Genomic DNA, 17,847 nt, shown 5'->3' on the forward strand with positions numbered 1-17,847 from the left:
GCGAAAACCAGTCTCTTGGTTGGACTAGCCTCACCAGTATCTCCAGGTGTGAAAATCCAATAAGAGAAATCTTGGTACTGATTCTATGATGAGTTACATACTCAATTGAAGGAAACAGCAATACCCCTGTTCACCCATTGGGTAACTGAATGGCGACATCAATATAAAGAGCTAGATAGCTATTATTCGAAAAGCTAGCTGGGATATGTCGCCAAAATGAACAGGCGCCTTGGGCGTGCGTTTTACGAGAAACTTGCGAGTATTGTGAGGAGCCCTCTTGCGGGTTTCTCTCAAGCTCATATCAACCGTGATGCATGTTATTGCGAGGATGTAAGAAGAAATCGCAAAGATGAATCTTGTGCGTTTAGAGCATCTATCACTGTAGTAACATAAGCATTTGATCTGCCTATCGAAGTTATATTTTGTTTCTTTACGCTTCTACTACTGAGAGGTGCTACGCAGCCAACAGAAAAATGAGCAGTAAAAGTAACAATCTCCAAAGTAGCTCTCTAGCAAAATTGAGATTATGACGGGGTTGATGCTGAACATTCGCTACGTCTCTCCCAAGGATAAAACGAGCACTTTACAGGTAAGAGAAAGATAAGATAGATTCTGGTGAGGAGCAAGAAAAGCTGAAACTCGGTTAACACAATGATTTCAGGTAGCAGCATGAGAAGCGGTAGAGTTAGCGAAGGCCTCGGCAAGGCAGAGACTAGTTGGCTCCCGCGACTCGTAAAGTCTGGATTGTGTTAACGTCAGAACCGTAGATCCGATACGCGAGATGTTAAATAATACATAATCCGTCTGCCTTATATAATCATCTAGTATCTTTTCGCATGCTTTCATCGAGCCCGCCAAAAGAGTTCGACGCTAAGATTGGAGAGGCTTATGGAGCAGGTAAGGCTGGCCCCGCTGCAGCATCAATATCAGAGACTACATGGAAGTACGTAGTAGCAGCTCTCTTGTGAGCCCGAGATCATATGGGGAGCTTGGAACAACAGAGGAACGCAAAGAGAAAACCTACATCTAATTGGAAATAAGTACTGTATAATAATAATATTGTTGTACTGGTGGTTATAAGGTTCCTTGCTCTCAACGTGTAGAGCTATCGACGTGCATGTAAGATAACCCTTCGTGTAAATCGATTATCCATCTTATGAGGTACCTACCTACTCCTTGACTCACTGGTGGGATGTTTTTCATCGTCGCACAGAGTACCTACTAGGTATCTATATAGTACATAGGGGCAAATAAAGTTCAGAAAGCAGAGCTTGGAGCCATTCATAAAAAAAGGAGAGTGAGTCATAGTGGAATAAAAGAGCCTCTTTCCTCTCGTTTAAAAGTAACCAAGCTTTAAACACAACTCAGATCTCTGACAGATCTATCTAGCCTTGGTATGTATATTATTATTCTGCTATCCGCATCGACAGAACCTCAGGGCTTTGGGCGCAAACAGTGATGAAGGATATGCCGCTGTGAGTCATTTTTCTCAAAGATAGAAGAAAGAAGCCCGTTTCGAACGCGTACTGCATGCTAATGTACGCGACAGGATTTTCGACATGGAACACGATCAAAATTCCGAACCAGGTCCTCAAGTCTGCGGCAAAGTCGTTGTTCTCAATGGCTTCCCCGGCACAGGAAAATTGACCATAGCAACCAAGATGAAGAGCTACTTTCCCGAGGATACAGTCCGTCTCATCGATAACCACCTGCTCATTGATCCGGCTCAGGCGATTTACCCTGGCAGGAGTGCAGCACACTGCGAGCTACGTCGAAAATTTCGTGAAGTTGCTTTCGACGCCATTCGGAAGATTGCACAAGAGGGCAAAACGGTTCTTATGACGGCATGTCTTGTCGATAATGAAGCAGACATTAGAACCTTTGAAGAGCATATGTCCATAGTCCGGAACACGTATATACCAGTATATTGGCTCAATCTTGGATGCGATAGAGAAGTTTTAGAAAAGCGCGTCACAAGTATGGAGCGGCGAGAAGGGGGCAAAACCAAGTTGATAGATGCCAGTGTCCTGCGTCAGATAGTGGAGGATCATAAGCTTCTGAACCCGCGTCCATATGACTATGAGCCTGTGAGGTTAATCACGGAGTCGATGGATGTGGGTGGAACAGTAGAAGAGTCAGTACATAAGATACTGCATGTACTACAGGGTCGCTAGTAACACAAAGGTCTGCTGTTACGCGTCAAATGTAAAAAATTGAAAGGTCGGTATCTCGATACATCTTCATACTACCTACTAACCTAGATTAGACGACGTATTAAGGCCAAATAGCCCGGTGTACGTAGATGCTTAAACTGCCTTCATGTAAGGTACCTTGTGTAAAATGCTTCAAGCCTTTGGGTTTATACAAGTAGTTGCTTGGCGCAGGTGATGTATCATTGCTGACTGTAAATAAGAGACACTAGTTCTTGGCTAGTTCCTGAGATAATATGCTCCTCAGAACCGGCCGTTAGATGCGTCCAGATGGTTCACTGTCCGCCACGTGTTTGTGAAAAACTGGTCACCGGATCGATTCGTACCTAACATACGTTAAGGCGGCTGCACAGAAGGCATGGCAGTGACCATGAAGTCTTCACAGCAATAATTGCCATGTGATTTTACATAGAATGCTCTACAAATTCGGAATAGTTGTACTTCATCCAGCATTTATGCTACCATCCCTCACCTCTATCCACCCCGCCTTTCATCGAGAATGTCATACAATCACGACAAACTTACTTTATTGTAGCATATGGCGAACAAGAGAAATGACAGCGGTGTCGGCTGAAATGCAGCCTGATAGCCCGATCAGCCGGGGTAGTTTTGAAGTATTGGTGGATCGCGTTCTCGTTGTAAAAAGCATGGCTCCCGAAGTGGCCTGATTTCTTCCCCACCACAGTTGTTAAATCGGAGGCGACATCCCCGATTTGGGAATCGAGCACAAGGCATATCCGAAAGAACCCCTATTATTACCGGGGTGGAAGTACCTAGCAGGGAAGTTTGCATCGGGCAAAAACGCACGATGCGATAGAGTACGAGGTAGACCGTCCTGCTGGGCTTTACCGCATGGCGGATTGCTAGGGCTATCCCGACGATTTGGAGCATGTGATTGTTCCAGCACCCTGACCAAGTCGAGTACAAGAGGCAAAAAGTGACGGATAAATAACTTTTGCTATATATATTCTGCTGGAAGGTGGAGATTCGGACGAATGAGATGAGTCTGGACGGACGCGATGAAGTGTGGTAGGACTCCATAATAATACTAGCTGTACATTAAGAAGGAGTTTCCGTCCCACCCGCCTGGAGGAAAACGTAATAAGTGACAACCGTCATTCGGCTTTTTCTTCTTCGAAAATTTTCTCAAGTCATTTTTATCCTTCTTACTTTCTTTTGAGTATCCTTATTCCCCTTCCCTCTACTGCCATATACCTTCTAATCACAGCATCAACTCCATAAACTCCCATCCTTCTCTCACCATCTGAAGAAGGTGATATTATTACTTTTTACCAAGCAACATCATCCGTTTTCACCCGAAACGCCTAAAAGAAAAAGCGAGAATAAAAGGGATCACGAGCAACAAACCACGCACTTGCGAATCTGAGTCAACTTCGCCCTTACGGCCTCCCGCATCGATACATATAGAGCAGAGTAACAGCAGGCTACCGCGCTTTTCTCTACATACTACACCAAAACTCTACCACCCGATTCTCGACCAAAAGCAAAATGCGACTAACACGCGCCATTTCTCTCACCAACTTCATGGTCGCCACCTCCGCGCTCGGCTTCCAAGTGTTTGTGCTGTACCCCTGGCACAAAGAGCTGGACGCCGGCTTCGAAGACCTCAAGAAGGAACATCTCAAGGTCCTCGATGTAGTCGGAAAGAGCATCTCGGAACAGCAGCGAAAGACTTTTACCAACAAGTTCAACGAGCTGAAGCAGGAAAGCGCTCGACGATGGTGGTGGATGTAAAATATACCTGTCCTTGAAATGGACACAGAGACCAGATTCTCGAGAAGAGACCTGTCATCTGATGGCGACGAGAAGAGCGAGCTCCCAGAGGCGTATGAGATACGTGGAGGAGCTCATCGATCCTACAGATCTACACTGATGAAACGATTTTGGAACCGAGCGACATTTTCTAGATTTGTCAAGGCATCACATGCGTCTTGCTATAGCCATTTTCTGCGCCCTTTCTATTGAGTTATGTTTTCGGTAATAGACTGATGTATAATAGTTTTGCAGTTATAGTGTTTATACAGTTCTTTTTTTTTTCCCACTTGTAGGTATTACTTGCTCACATGTTCTGCCTCCATAGGCCTCAACATTCCGCGCGACTATACTAACCTCCACAGATACTATCTTACAACCCCTGTTCAGCTTAATGTCCACATGTTAGCCGATTCAACAGTTAAATACAGCTCCGGTATCTTGTACAACGTATCCTCAGTTAATCACGCCAGGTCAATCAGATCCGTCGCCACATCTATACATATACCATGGCTTCTTCATCAACACCTTTCATGTTGTCATCTCTTCCTCCGAGCGTGTATGTAATGCAAAAAAAGAATTTGTCGCCGATGATCCTCCCAAGAGGGCTACATTACCATAGGGGCTCGCTGTTCTAGCTGCTCGCGACAGTGGGCTTGGCGAGGCTATCAAGAGGCAGTCTTTCGGAAAGCCGTAGTAGTGACGATTCATGAAAACTCGTGCATCAGTATACTTGGGTGATTAGAATTGGAAGTCATGCGCTCACATGCAGATGGAGTAAAACATACAGTCGGTATCTGGTCAAGAGGGATTCTGATTTGAACTGCATATAACAACAATATAAGAGATTTACCACTTGCCTAATTCGCTGTACGGTATCCCGTATTCTTCTTTGAGCAAACGCGTTACTCGCTTGGCTCTCACAGAAATATAAGATGCAGTCTTTTCCTTGCCTAACAGCATCAGACTGGGTAGTTAACATTCTGATTGCTCTAGTGAAATCCTGCGTTCTTTTTACAGCTGATTGGTGCCGTCACCTCATTGCCATAGTATACGTCTATATTCGCAATGTCTTCATTCCTACATGGCCCATCATTCATCAGTGGCGCCGCACAAGGTAGTACTTTACCATATAAGTATACTACATATCCCAGCATTCGAGGCTAACTCTTTATGCAGGGATCAGAAAGGCTACCGCTTTTGCGTTCGCAAAATATGGAAGTCCCAAGCTTGCCATTGCCGACGTTAACGCGACTTTGCTGAAGCAAACAGCCAAAGAACTGAAGAGGCATATCCGAATATTGAAGTATTACCCATTGAATACGATGCAGCTAATGAAGATTCGACGATCAAAGCCGTCGAAACCGCCTATTCGAAATTCGGTCGAATCGATCACGCTGTAAATAATACCGGCATTACGGGTCCTTTAGCTCCAAGCGCATCCGTCTCAACGAAAGATTTTAAGAAGCTTCTCGACATTAACCTAACGAGTCTTTGGACTGCACAAAGAGAGCAAATTAGAATCATGCTTTAATAAGAGCCTGTTCAGCTAGAGTGCGCATCCGCCCACATAGGAGGGCCAAACCAGACAACGACTAACTACAATTCAGGTTCAGTAAAATTCGAGGGACTATCGTTAATCTGTCTTCCTTTTGGGGGGGACTTTGGGTCGCGAGATTTTCCTTCAATGACAGCTTACGTGACAAGTATAGGCCTTTATCTTGCCCTATCGAGCTCTCCATGACAAGATCCGAGGTCATACTAATTCAAGACTCGTTGTGCAGGCAAACATGGGATTATCGGTCTTACAAAAAGCGCAAGTCTGGCTCTAAAAGAAGTACGCCTTGAGAAGTTAACTCATTTAATTAACCATGTTACAGGATGCGAACCAATACGCTTCGCAGGATATACGAATTAATGCTATTTGCCCTAGCTTCACCATGACGCCCGTTGTGGGAACTATGAGGCCAGAGCTGCAATACTTTATCGATCAAGGAATGCACCGAATGGCGATGAAACGTTTTGCTCAGCCCGAAGAGATAGCAAACGGCATTATGTATTTGAGTTCCTGGATGAGCTCTTTCATGAGCGGCGAGGCCATGCTGGTAGATGGGTAGGCACGCTAAATGTTCCAGATCGGAAGAGTAATTGGGCTGACTTTATTATCAGTGGATTTTCATCTTGAAATGTACTCTGTCGTGAGAAGTGCAGACTCTTATAGACCGATAACTGTTTGGTGAAGCTTTATTAGCAATATGCCCGTTTTCCGAAAGATAACTTTCTTTTACTATTCTTCACGGCATTACCATGCCTTATTTGAGCTAGAAAACCCCAGAACAAAGTAAAAGGGGAAGAAACCACTACTTTCCGAGCTTGCGAAGAGACACTAGGATTCTGTGATGGGTGTCTTACTGACTGTACTATCACATCGAGCACGCCAAAATTCACGAGACCTGGTGGGGGACACTTGCCGCGGCATCCCCAGGCAAGGAAGGAGGTTGCCGTCGTAGATATATATAGCAGCCCTTAGAGCCCGTATCATAGCCAGAAGACAAGCTTTTTATTCTACATCGTGCATCGCTACATTCCGTACCGTAGAGATCGCACTCTGGATCTGCTTCATCTCGACGACCATCGCCTGTCTTATGATATGGTAGCAATTGCATCCACTTATACGGTCGACCGAGACAGCAGCGATACCGCCGCTAACACAATCCTCGTACGAACGATTGTGCCACACTTCATCGAAACCGGGGATTCAAACTCAATGCCCAAGAAAGGCAAGAATACAGCACAGCCAATACAAGCAAATGGCAGATATCTCCCCTCAAAAATGACAAACTCACAACTCCAAACTCCGGAACCTCGCGAGATTGACGAACTGATAACCCCGATCTCCCAGTAGTCGACCGCCAGCCCAACGAGAGAGCTGCGTACTACGACGCACGCCACAAGGAACCCCCGGATGTGATGAGGGAGACCTTGTATATGTCAAACTTGCTAAACAAGGAGATCCCGGATATCACCTTCAAAGCCAAACCAAGCTCTCACACCGAAAGGCGGGGCGCTTTTGAATCTTGGAGAAGGTAAACGACCTACGCTTCCGTCTAGAGCTCTCGAACTACCTTAAATTGAAGCAAGCATTTAGCATTGAACATTAGAGTCATGCCCAAAAACAACCCAAGAAGCTGAACCTCCGGATCCATTAAGGACATTGGGCATAAATAGATACATCATCGAGGAGATCGTAAACGAACAAAAAAGATCAGGCAAACGAGAATACAAGGTAAATAGCTCGGGTATCCCGACACCACCTGGGAACCGGAAACCACACTTGTATTAGACGTCCCGCACCTTGTCACGAAATTCAAAAACCGCCAACCTGCAACGCTTGAAGTTTTGCGCACTTCGCCTATCAATTCTAGGGACAAGTTCTCCAATACTCTAATTTCATTATCCCGCACTCCAGCTGTAGCTCAACAACATGAAGGCTTTTGGTTCGTGTATCAAATATGCAACTGCTGAACATTAAGAAGTTGTGGCATTACTAGCAGCAGTAGCATTGCTAGCAGTTGTAGCATTACTAGCAGCAGTAGCAGCAGTAGTATCAGTAATAGTAGTAGTAGTAGTAGCAGCAGTAGCAGCAGTAGCAGCAGTAGCAGCAGTAGCAGCAGTAGCAGTAGTAGCAGTAATAGTAGTAGTAGTAGTAGTAGTAGCAGCAGTAGTAGCAGTAGCAGTAGTAAAGATAGTAAAGTTGCATGTAGTAGAGATAGTAGATGTAGTAAATATCGTAGATATAATAGCAGCGACAGCAGTGATAGCCTAACACTATAGCTGAGGTATTGGGTAACCGAATCGGGGTGCCAGATGACTTTTCCCTAACTTCAATGCCGTTAGATATGAATGAAGTCTATTCTGAATGGCCATAACTTCAAGATGCACATTAAATCTAATGGCATTTTCTTTCAGTTTAGTGGCAGATGGCAGCGCAATCGTGGATACTCTAGTTCAGTTTAGTTTCTACATAGGTGGATGAGTTTCAATTCACTGCGCATACATCAGAGCTATAGTGAATGATAAATATTTTGAAAATGCAATTGATAATGCTTATTAAAAACGAAAAACATCATTAGCTTCAAGTTATCATGCTCCTGCCATTATGTTACAATCAACCTTGGTATATCCACGTCCCGTCATCAATGCATCAACCCTCAACAAATGTTCATAGCCACATTATTTACAGATGATTTCATGCTTTTTTTTTCTTGTTCTTTTCCTTTTTTAGATATTTTCTGCGTGAGATAACACCCTAGACATGCTCTTCGTGAGAGGGCACCTCGGGAGATGACAAGTCCTTGTTGTAATGAGCAGCGGCCAAAGGACCATCGCTCTCCTGGTCTGCAATTGCATCAAGATCAACACCAGCCTTCTTGCGAATGTTTGCCATGTGCTCAGGAGGAGGCGGGACCCATTTCGTGCTCTTCCAGGGCAGGACATGCTCGAGATACATGGTGTCGATCTCTTCGAGGGTGCGGCCTTGGCCTTCGATGACGAAGAAGTAGATGACGAGCGCACCCAAGAAGTTGCAGGCAGCAAAAACATAACCATATCTATAATAATAAAGTTAGAAAAGAGATGCAATTGCTCATGTGTAAGTGAGAACATACCTGAAATCAATGGCGCCGGTAATGAAGGGGGTGAAGAAACCAATACAGAAGTTCCAGATCCAGTTGCTAGCGGTGGACAGAGCCATACCCTTAGCACGATAGCGCGAAGGGAAGATCTCGGCCTGAATGGTCCAAATCATAGGACCCCAGGTAGTAGCAAAGCCAAGAATGAAGAGACAAGCGAAGACGATCAGGACAATGCCTGGCGTAGGAGTGGCGGAAGGATCGGTCAAGTTAAGCATGAAATGGCCAACTGACGCGAAGATCATGAAGCAAATGAACATCCAGATGGAGCCGGCAATGAGAGACTTGCGACGACCAAAGTGCTCAACCATGTACAGACCAATAAAGGTAACGCCAAAGTTGATGCTGTTAAGGATGATCTGGGTAACAAAGGAGTTGATCTGCACCGACTTGAAGATGGTGGTTCCGTAGTAGAAGAAGTAGTTGGCGCCAGTGAGTTGCTGCAGCATCTGAAGGGTCATACCGAGAGCAATACGGTAGGCCATGCGGGGAGCCTTGAACATGGTAATGAACTCCTTGACGGGGCCATGCTTGATCTGATCTTCGCCGCGCAACTTGCGCTCAATCTCAGTGATTTGAGTGTGAACAGCCCAGTGGTTTTCTGTGGCACCAAATACTCGGCAGATTGTCTGCTTAGCTCTTTCCTCATTGCCATGTCGGAAATCGTATCGAGGAGTTTCAGGGAAGGCCAAGATACCGACTCCGAGGCCAATGGTCCAAAGCCAACCAAGACCAATGACGATTCGCCAACTTCCAGAGTTGCCAGCCTGGTGCTTGACAGTGCCGTAGTTGAAACAAGCAGCCAACCAGATACCCATGGTGATGAAAAGCTGATAGGCGCAAACCATGGCTCCACGAATCCAAGCAGGTGCAGTCTCAGCCTGGTACATGGGCACTAGTAAACTGAGCGCTCCCACACCCAACCCCGAGACGAAACGGCCGATCATGAGCTGATACCAGGCTGTAACGGACGCGATTTGAATCACAAATCCGATTGATACGATTAGACTCCAGAAACTGATTGATGGTTTTCTTCCAAATCGATCGGCTACAGGAGCAGCAACCAAAGCGCCAAAAAGGGTACCTATCGACGGTCGTTAATAATGCACGCAAACGAACAAATCAATACATGAGCGTACCAATTGACAAAAGAGCGACTATCAGACCAGCTCTAACATTGCTAAAGTATTTTGTACCGTCTGAATGCGTGAGGCCAAAGCGATCCAGGAAGTCGGGCATCTCCAGGAATCCGGAAATCTGACCGGTATCATACCCGAAGATAAGACCACCCATGGAGACAAGACAACCCATTGCCAATGAACGCCCTGTAACACGTGGCAACGGGGAATAGTCTAGGCCAGAAACCGAGGGTCGACCAAAGCTGGGGTCGTGCTTCTCTGAGGATGGATCATGTTGATCAAAGTAGATGGTCATGAAACCACCCTTTCTGCGACCCATTGTGAAGGATTTTTTATATGTATATCAATGCCCTTGAATGGCAAATAATAGTAATGTTGTGCTCTGCTTGAGCTTGCGGTGGTATAATTGTGATGAGTTGTGGAGAGGTTGAGGTGTGGTTGTGGTGCGGTTGTGGTGTAGTGGAAGTCTACTATGGGGAAGACCTAGAGATAACCAACTATCTCTAAATTCCTTAGCAGCTACTATGAGGTAGTAGTGATGTTGTGTGTTTATTTACTCCAATATTCCTATATCAAGCCGGATCGTCGAGGGGGAAGCATTGGGGTATATATGTTCTCCAACAGGACCAAGGGTGCCCGCCACCGACCACCGTTTCGTTGCTATGACCTAATCACCACAAACACCCACACCATATGGTCACGATCTCAAAAGGAATCGTGGGACCCCGGCCCAAGCCCGGCCGTTTGGTGGGTGGCCTTGCAAGCATCTCCAAAGCAGGCTCTAGCCCCGGCCAAGAGACAAAGCGAGAGAGAGAGGCAGAAGAAGTCGGCCCACCCCACGGGTTTCCAGGGCTCGGGGAAACCCCCAGCTTTGCGCCTAAAACCCATGGGGATAGACGCAGGTCAGGTGTGATTGACAAAAGCTGAGGCCCGAATTGGGGTGACAAACCGCCCACCATACCGAGATTCTCCATGGCACAAATCGGTCCTACTCTCCAGACTTTCTTCTCCATTGCCCCTTCTCCATAACCAGATGTGGAGAGAGACCCGGAGAAGCACGACAGAAGAGACACAAAACGAGATTTTGGGTCCGCAGTCCCGTGATTCCATTGGCCGGCGGACGCCCCGAGAAATGAAGCGGCTGGAGGCGAAATCACAGCGAGACTGTCGCAAACTGACCGAGAAGGCTCCACCGGCATGAGGAGCTCCACTGGGCAAAGCTTCTTTCTCATGCCTTGGCTTGGAATATGCTGCTTGTTTGGGACTCGTTCGGCATATTCGGAATCCAGTTTTTTTTTTTTTCTCTCTCTTTTTTTCCTTCTTTTTTTTTTTATCTTCTTCTATCGCGAAACATGCGTATGATTCAGCAAACGCCGCATTGTAGATCCCCCTTATCAGAGAGCATCATCATGCTTACTTGGTAACGGCACGATCCCCACGCATTACGTGCATCCCCAAATAAAACCGCATTGACGCCGATGCGAATCAAAATCATGGGCATTATCACGATCACCAAACAATTAAACAATTAAAATACCAAGGATACGACTAATAAAAAAAATACAGAGGCTAAGATGGGTTCGCCGTTCACATCCAATTCCTCTCATTTTCTTCTGACGCTGCTTTCCGTGTCTCATGACGTAGTGCCCGCGCCGCGTCGAGTCGATACCGGAAAAGCGGGGCCGCTAGCACATGTACCGAATATTCCGGGCATTTTTTTTTCTGCCAAGGGCTGGACAAAATAAGAGCATACGAGTTATAGTGGCAGAACCGGCGATTTTTTTCGGCACTTCCCAGCAGCTTATGACGTTTGTCCTCCCCCTAGCTGCGGCAGTTTTCCGCCTTTGCCCAGGCTGGGCTTAATTGACACATTTGACAGGGGGGAAGCGAAAACAAGAATTACAGTTACTAGCAGCTACTACTACAGGCTATTAGAGCCCTCTTTAGAAGCAGGGCGTGGATATGAGGAAACAATCCCAAAAAGGCAGGATTGTTGAATTGCTTAATTGCTGAGCATTGACTGACAAAGACCCCAAAGCTCATGATCAAGAGAACTTCGGCGAACAGTCCAGAGTAAGAAAAAAATCACGACAGGATAGAAAAAAAAATTCGAGTCAGCAGGTATCCTCCTTTTCGGTCCTTTACCGTGTACAACTCTGCAAAATACGCGGCTTCTCGGAGCCCGCAGCGGCCCCCATGACCCCTTGATGGAGGAACTCGCACTGAAAATCTCATTGATCCACGGGTTTTCCGCGTAGAAGCTGATTCAGCGGGCGTATTCCTTCTCTGCGTATTTTCCTTTCTCTCTGGTTCCCTGGTGCATTCGGTAAGCATCGTACAATCCCTCTGCGTCTGCGTGACGACCAATGACTAAATCGGGCCAATGACCAACCACCAGATCGGGCCTCTGGCCACCACCATCACCACCACCGTCGACTCGTCGGCCTCTTCGGAACAAGGTTCAGCGGTTCAGCGGCCTCTTCTTCTTATTCTGCCTTCTCCAGATTCTGTCCCCCTCCATCACACGACCCAGCACGAATAAGAGGGCAGCGCGGTGACATGGCTCTTGCAGATCCCGCAGTAGCCATCTCCAGTTTATTTGGAAACCATCGCCAGCCCCCGAAGAAGGGCCAGAGTTTCAACCCGTCTTTGTCGCCTCCACATTCTGCTTCCCTTCTCCATACGATGTGATTCGATACCCCCAGCTGCCACAAGTTGCTTCTCTTCGTTCTGATGTTTCATTTGCTGTCGGACTTTTCCTACAGCCAGCCACGCACGTGCTGAGTTGCCTGTGAGGCTGGCGCCCGCTTCCCACAGATCGCCGCACGCTCGCCTCTCGTGGCAGCCACTGCTGCAAGAAACTCTGTCCCAGGCCCAGCCATGGCCAGGTTCTCCAAATTCTCCAAAATTCTTGTTTCAGCTGTTTCAAAAGCCACACCGACTTCATCAGGACGATCGTGGCTCGAATGTCGATTCGCAGCCACGCAACGTCTCTCCTAGGAAACAGCCCACGCCCATTTCAAGCAAGATTAGACTTTATACTTTGTCCTATTTTTTAACGCTAAATGAAAACAAAACGCTATTCTTCCCAGCCGACAAGAATCTTGATTGAACGTCGGGTTTGGCCGAGATGGCCTTCAGCCCCTTTTGCTCTGCCATTTTCCCCAACCACAGTAACTCTTCAGCCCCAAGTTATTGCTATCCTCCATACGCCACGCGCCATCTTTTCGTCTATTTACCATTCTATACATTTTTCTGTTGTCTCTCTCTCTCTCTCTCTCTCTCTCATCTCCAAAGTGTAGTCGTTAGAAATACCCAATACATTCCAGAAAACATCTCACGAAGCTGTATATGTTGTCAAAACGGGCAGTTTCACAGCCCGCAACCGAAAAAAACAAAACAATGGGAAAATGGGGAGATGATACGCGTGTCTTATAGCTCCTCTTCGGGAATGTGTCCCTCCACAGTACTCAGAGCTGCTAGATTCACCTCTCCCACACGCTCAAGGCTTGCTGGGTCACCAGCTCCAGCTAGCAATCCCACACACTCGATAACGTCTTCGGGCTCCAGGAGATGCCATTTGGCCAAGGTCACCTTGGTGCTTGCCCCCACAGTTACCGTAAAGACGTGTTGATTGTCCAAAACTGTTCCTGAAGCCCCGTTAAGGCTGCGGAACATGTCCTCGTCTGTAAAATCGTCTCCGGAGCAGAGAGCAAACTCAATTTTTCCGGGGTGTGGGTCCTTGTCTGTCGGTGCAGCTCCCGGGTTGTGATACGTGGCCACCAGCCGTTTGGCGATCTCGCCCTTGTTGATAAAGGTCGGGCGTACCTCAATGTTAGCCTTGCCAGGCATCACCTCGACCTCCCATCTCTGGCCCACCCCGCTTTCCAGTTCCTTGTGGCACTCGCGTGACATGTGCATACCCTGCTCGGGCTCGGCAAGTCGGTAGTGCCAGGTCAGGGCGCAGCGCTTTCGTTCTATGAAGGAACCTAAGAGAATGAGAAAGTTAGCTTCTGCTGATGGCAAAAGGTGAGCTTGTTTGTTTTGGACGGCACTAACCTGGAAGCTTGTCTGTATACTTCTGAAAGACCTCCATGACTTCTGCTTGCCAGCCCATGTCAAACTTCTCTGCCAAGTTGATCCACTCCTCGCTGCCAGGATCCCTCATAAAGCTACCGTGCTCGGCAGAGAATCCGATTTGAGAAATGTGTCCCAGATGCTGCTGAAGGAACTCTTGGTCTCGGCCCGAGATGATCCAGACAGCATTCCTAGAATCCGCCGCAAGCGACTTCAAGTAGCGAATGATGCGTTCAGACGGGACAGCCGCGCTCGGTTCACGCACAATGGGAGTGAGCGTTCCGTCGTAATCAAACATAAACAGTCGCTTCTTTGCCGCGCGATAACGGGATAGCAGGAGGGCTCGATCAAGCAAGGGCGTCGAGTTGGCCGAGTTGCTTTCGCCCAGCGCAGTATGCACCTTGCGAACAAATTTACTGATCCATGACTGGACGTTTTGTGTCGTGACATGGTCGTAGAGGCTAGCCTGCATCTTAGTGCGCTCCTCGCTAGGCATGGTCAGAGCCGTGTTGATCTTTTCCGCCACCCCGGTAATGTCCCAGGGGTTGATGTGAATTGCATCGCGGAGGCTACCAGCTGTGCCACTAAACTCTGACAGGATAAGAGGGCCATTGTTGTCCTTTTGGCAAATGATGTACTCGAGACTCGTCGTGTTCATGCCATCGCGTACCGATGTGATGAGGCCAATGTCTGCTGCCCGGAGCAAAGCAAAGTACTCGGCCTGGTTGAGGTACTGTGGGTAGTGCTGTACAGGCGAGAATCCAAGGCTGCCATATTCACCGTTGATCTTGATGATGAGCTCATTGACTCGGCTAGCAACCTTGTTGTCCGGATCGTCCTTTTCGACCGCCACGCTAGTGGGCGATGTCACCTGAATCAAAACTACCTTTTCTCTCCAGTGGGGGTACATTTCCAAGAATCGCTCAAAAGCTTGAAGCTTTTGGGCTACGCCTCTAACGCTGTCCAGCCGGTCTCGTCCAACAATGATCTTCTTGCCTTCATACATCTTCAATAGCGCCGCATGCTTCGCGTTTACATCATCTGCCCAGGCAGCTGTCGTTACCTTGGCAGCATCAATGCCGATGGGGAATACACCGACTTGTACCCTAGTGCCGTACGCATCGATGCCGAGAGTATCGGATGGGAAGCCAAGGATGCGCGTACAGCAGCTGAGGAAATGTCGGGAGTAGCTGTACGACTGGAAGCCCACAAGGTTGGAACCCAGGATGCCCTCGAGCACCTCTTTCCGGCGAGGCAAGCATCGGAGGAACTCGCTGCTGGGGAAGGGGGAATGCAAGAAGAAGGATATGTACATGTTCGGGACACGCTGGCGCAGCATGCTGGGCAGCAGCAGGAGATAGTAATCATGAACAATGACTACATCGCCAGGCTTGTAGCTCTCAATAATCTTGTTGGCAAACTTCTGGTTCATGCGGTAGTAATCTGCCCACTGGGCGCGCTCTTTGCGGCCATCCGTAGGCTCGTGCTGCTTGTAGTGGAAGAGCGTGTAGAGGTCATGCTCAGCGTAGCGCCGCCATCGGGCCTGGTCCTTGAGCATGATGCCATCTTCGGTAGCTTCGCTCTCGTCAGCAAGCCAAACAGGCACTGTGCGGATAGTCTTGCTATGAGACAGCTGCTGCTCCAGCCGGGTCTGGTCCGCCTTTGGTATCCAAAGGCCATCAACAGGGGGGGGCGTAGGCAGTCGTGTTGTAGCATCAATCGGCACGGGGGCCGACAGCGCATTCACCGATGTGGCGGTGGTGACCGTAGCCGAGGGAGTATCCGGAGGAGACAGCGGGCCGTCGTCGGGATTTCCAATCTCGCCTGTCCAGGCGACCACGGTGTGTGTCCATGGCGTCGCATCGGAGGAAAGATAGGCAAAGGCATCAATGAGGGCGGACTGGCCACGGCGGGGTTTGAGGTCCTGCGTAGCGAAGCTGGTCAGTATCACGCATTTGAAGCAGCGGCAAAAGAGGTGCCAGCGGAACCGACGAGGGCCAGAACACGGCAAAAGATGGGCGCGTGCTCCTGTGCGCCGACAATCGCATGTCCAGCGCAGCAGAGCGTCAGGCCACGCCTCTAGCCATGCATCTTGGCACTCGTCCCCGTCGCAGCAGCAGATTCTTCCACCAAGAGAAACTCACCCAGGCGCCACCCTTGTGGTATGTCACGGCATGCGGGATGTTGAATGTCGCGGAGATGATGTTTCCGGTCAGGGAGAGCTCGGGATTGGCGGCGCGAATCTCAGACAGAGACTCACGGCGCGCCATTATGCCGTTGCGCGCGCAGACAGCTCGAGGACGGGTTTGGAGTTTCGCAGCCGATCGGTGCTCGTTGATGTCTTGAGGAGGTCTGGAGGAGGGGGAGGGGTACAAGTCAGCAGCTGGCAGACTGGCGGCAGCGGTGTTAGGCAGCAGGTATCTTTACTCTAGTGCTAGACACCGTCGAGACTTTGGTGCTAATTGCCTTGGAAGTCCAAAGAAGCTCAGGCTTTCTTGGTAGCGGGGTGCGCTCCGTAACCGCCTCGGTAGTACGTTCTGTTGCAGGTCGAAAGATGGCCTTGAAAGGGGTGTCTCTGGAAAGGAAGAGTCGCCGGCGCAAAAGTGCCAGTAACGAGTCCAAGTTCAAGTCCAACGCTGGTGGCTGCGCAGATCGCAAAGCGGAAGGGCCAGATAAAGATCAGAAAGAAGAGCAAGAGGGAGAAAGAATGACATTCGGCGGGAGAGAAAATAAAGGTGTGGCTTCATACTAATACTACTCGCGTCTACTAGGGGCGACAGAAGCGTTCATCTCCTTTCCATCGATTCACAACGGCTGGTGAAGGCCGCCCTATCGGGAGCTCCAGCAGCGGGTCGTGGTCCCTTGTCGCTCGAAGCTTGTTCTACGGAATTCTGGCGTTGTCAACATTTGACTGGGGCTCTTATTGCCGTGTGTAGGTAGTGTAGGTATCATCCAAGCATCCGGAATACGGAGCATTGCAAGGTTTATGGCGTGCCATTGGTTAACAGCAAGGCCATGATTGGTACAACCAACGCCGTCCAGAATCTCACAACCTCAGCCCGCACACAACCACACCAGACACTCACACCCAGCTAGATGCCACTCTATTTAATCACATCACGGCCAGAAATTCACTCAAAGAGGCCTTTTCGACAACACCCCTCGGCCCGAATAAAGTCTAGGCATTGGCCCAGAGGTGCAGTCTCTGCGCTTGCCTGCAGACATCTGGCCATATCAATTTAGGCTTTCAGCTCTTTGAGCTGGTAACTTTTGGCTTACGAAATGCTACCTGTAATCAAACGTATCTCTCCAGCAGCCTGGGCAGTGGAGCGGCACTAAGCAATTCCAGCGCAAGCGTCTCGGAGAGTCAACTACGGGCCAGGCTCGTGGCAGCTCGTGAAGTAGAGCTGCACTTACACAAAGACCCAGAGACCACGTATTAGCGAGGCTGCGACTGGGCCCCCGGCGGAGATACTCCGTATGGAGCTGATGGGCGGGGGAAGCGCCCATTGTCTGTTCCCCCAGGCTGGTAAACACCACCCCTTTTCTTCCTCGTCGATGGAGAAAAGGAGTTTGTTCAGGAGAAATCGGTCCTGACGATATATTTAGCACCAGCTTGTGCTCATATACATACATCCGCCATCTAAAATGAGCGGCGGTGAACGAACATGTGACTGGCCTTGAAAATTACTTTTAAAATGAGTCTTTCCAGCTTCCAGGCTTAGGAGTTGAGTTTCTTGGAAGCTGGACAGTAATGGCACGCGTGACATGTTGCGGCCGGATATTTGGCACCAGCTCGGCATAGTGCCAATTTGGCCAGCTGCACTATCACCTCGAAAAAACTCTGAATTAGAGGCATGCAGGCTATATTACTCCGTACCTGTCATCCATTTCCAGCGCTACTGATGTTGCTTTGTCCCTGGCAGCCGTGCGGGAAAAAATGCGCTGCTAATGACG

At 48.6% G+C, this 17,847-nt stretch overlaps 5 protein-coding genes across 5 annotated transcripts; 3 read left to right on the forward strand and 2 right to left on the reverse strand.

The window, feature by feature from the left end:
- Nucleotides 1-1,559: 1,559 nt before the first annotated feature.
- On the forward strand, nucleotides 1,560-2,174 carry TGAM01_v200205 (hypothetical protein; the record flags this gene model as incomplete). Its single annotated transcript, XM_018809157.1, has 1 exon — nucleotides 1,560-2,174. One exon carries the CDS (start codon nucleotides 1,560-1,562, stop codon nucleotides 2,172-2,174), a length of 615 nt encoding a protein of 204 aa, XP_018657634.1.
- A 1,545-nt stretch (nucleotides 2,175-3,719) lies between these two features.
- TGAM01_v200206 (hypothetical protein) lies at nucleotides 3,720-3,965 on the forward strand (the record flags this gene model as incomplete). Its single annotated transcript, XM_018809158.1, has 1 exon — nucleotides 3,720-3,965. The coding sequence occupies one exon, from the start codon at nucleotides 3,720-3,722 to the stop codon at nucleotides 3,963-3,965; it is 246 nt and encodes an 81-aa protein (XP_018657635.1).
- Nucleotides 3,966-8,292: 4,327 nt separating this feature from the next.
- Nucleotides 8,293-10,132, reverse strand: TGAM01_v200207 (hypothetical protein; the record flags this gene model as incomplete). The annotated part of the gene is made up of 3 exons (XM_018809159.1): nucleotides 8,293-8,593; nucleotides 8,651-9,758; nucleotides 9,814-10,132. The coding sequence occupies 3 exons, from the start codon at nucleotides 10,130-10,132 to the stop codon at nucleotides 8,293-8,295; spliced, it is 1,728 nt and encodes a 575-aa protein (XP_018657636.1).
- A 1,373-nt stretch (nucleotides 10,133-11,505) lies between these two features.
- Nucleotides 11,506-11,810, forward strand: TGAM01_v200208 (hypothetical protein; the record flags this gene model as incomplete). Its single annotated transcript, XM_024548508.1, has 2 exons — nucleotides 11,506-11,621; nucleotides 11,693-11,810. 2 exons carry the CDS (start codon nucleotides 11,506-11,508, stop codon nucleotides 11,808-11,810), a joined length of 234 nt encoding a protein of 77 aa, XP_024406723.1.
- A 1,435-nt stretch (nucleotides 11,811-13,245) lies between these two features.
- Nucleotides 13,246-16,160, reverse strand: TGAM01_v200209 (trehalose 6-phosphate synthase; the record flags this gene model as incomplete). The annotated part of the gene is made up of 3 exons (XM_018809160.1): nucleotides 13,246-13,802; nucleotides 13,873-15,814; nucleotides 16,035-16,160. 3 exons carry the CDS (start codon nucleotides 16,158-16,160, stop codon nucleotides 13,246-13,248), a joined length of 2,625 nt encoding a protein of 874 aa, XP_018657637.1.
- Between the last annotated feature and the right edge of the window lie 1,687 nt (nucleotides 16,161-17,847).

Source organism: Trichoderma gamsii (assembly GCF_001481775.2).
Source record: "Trichoderma gamsii strain T6085 chromosome Unknown Scaffold_1.2, whole genome shotgun sequence".
NCBI lineage: Eukaryota > Fungi > Ascomycota > Sordariomycetes > Hypocreales > Hypocreaceae > Trichoderma > Trichoderma gamsii.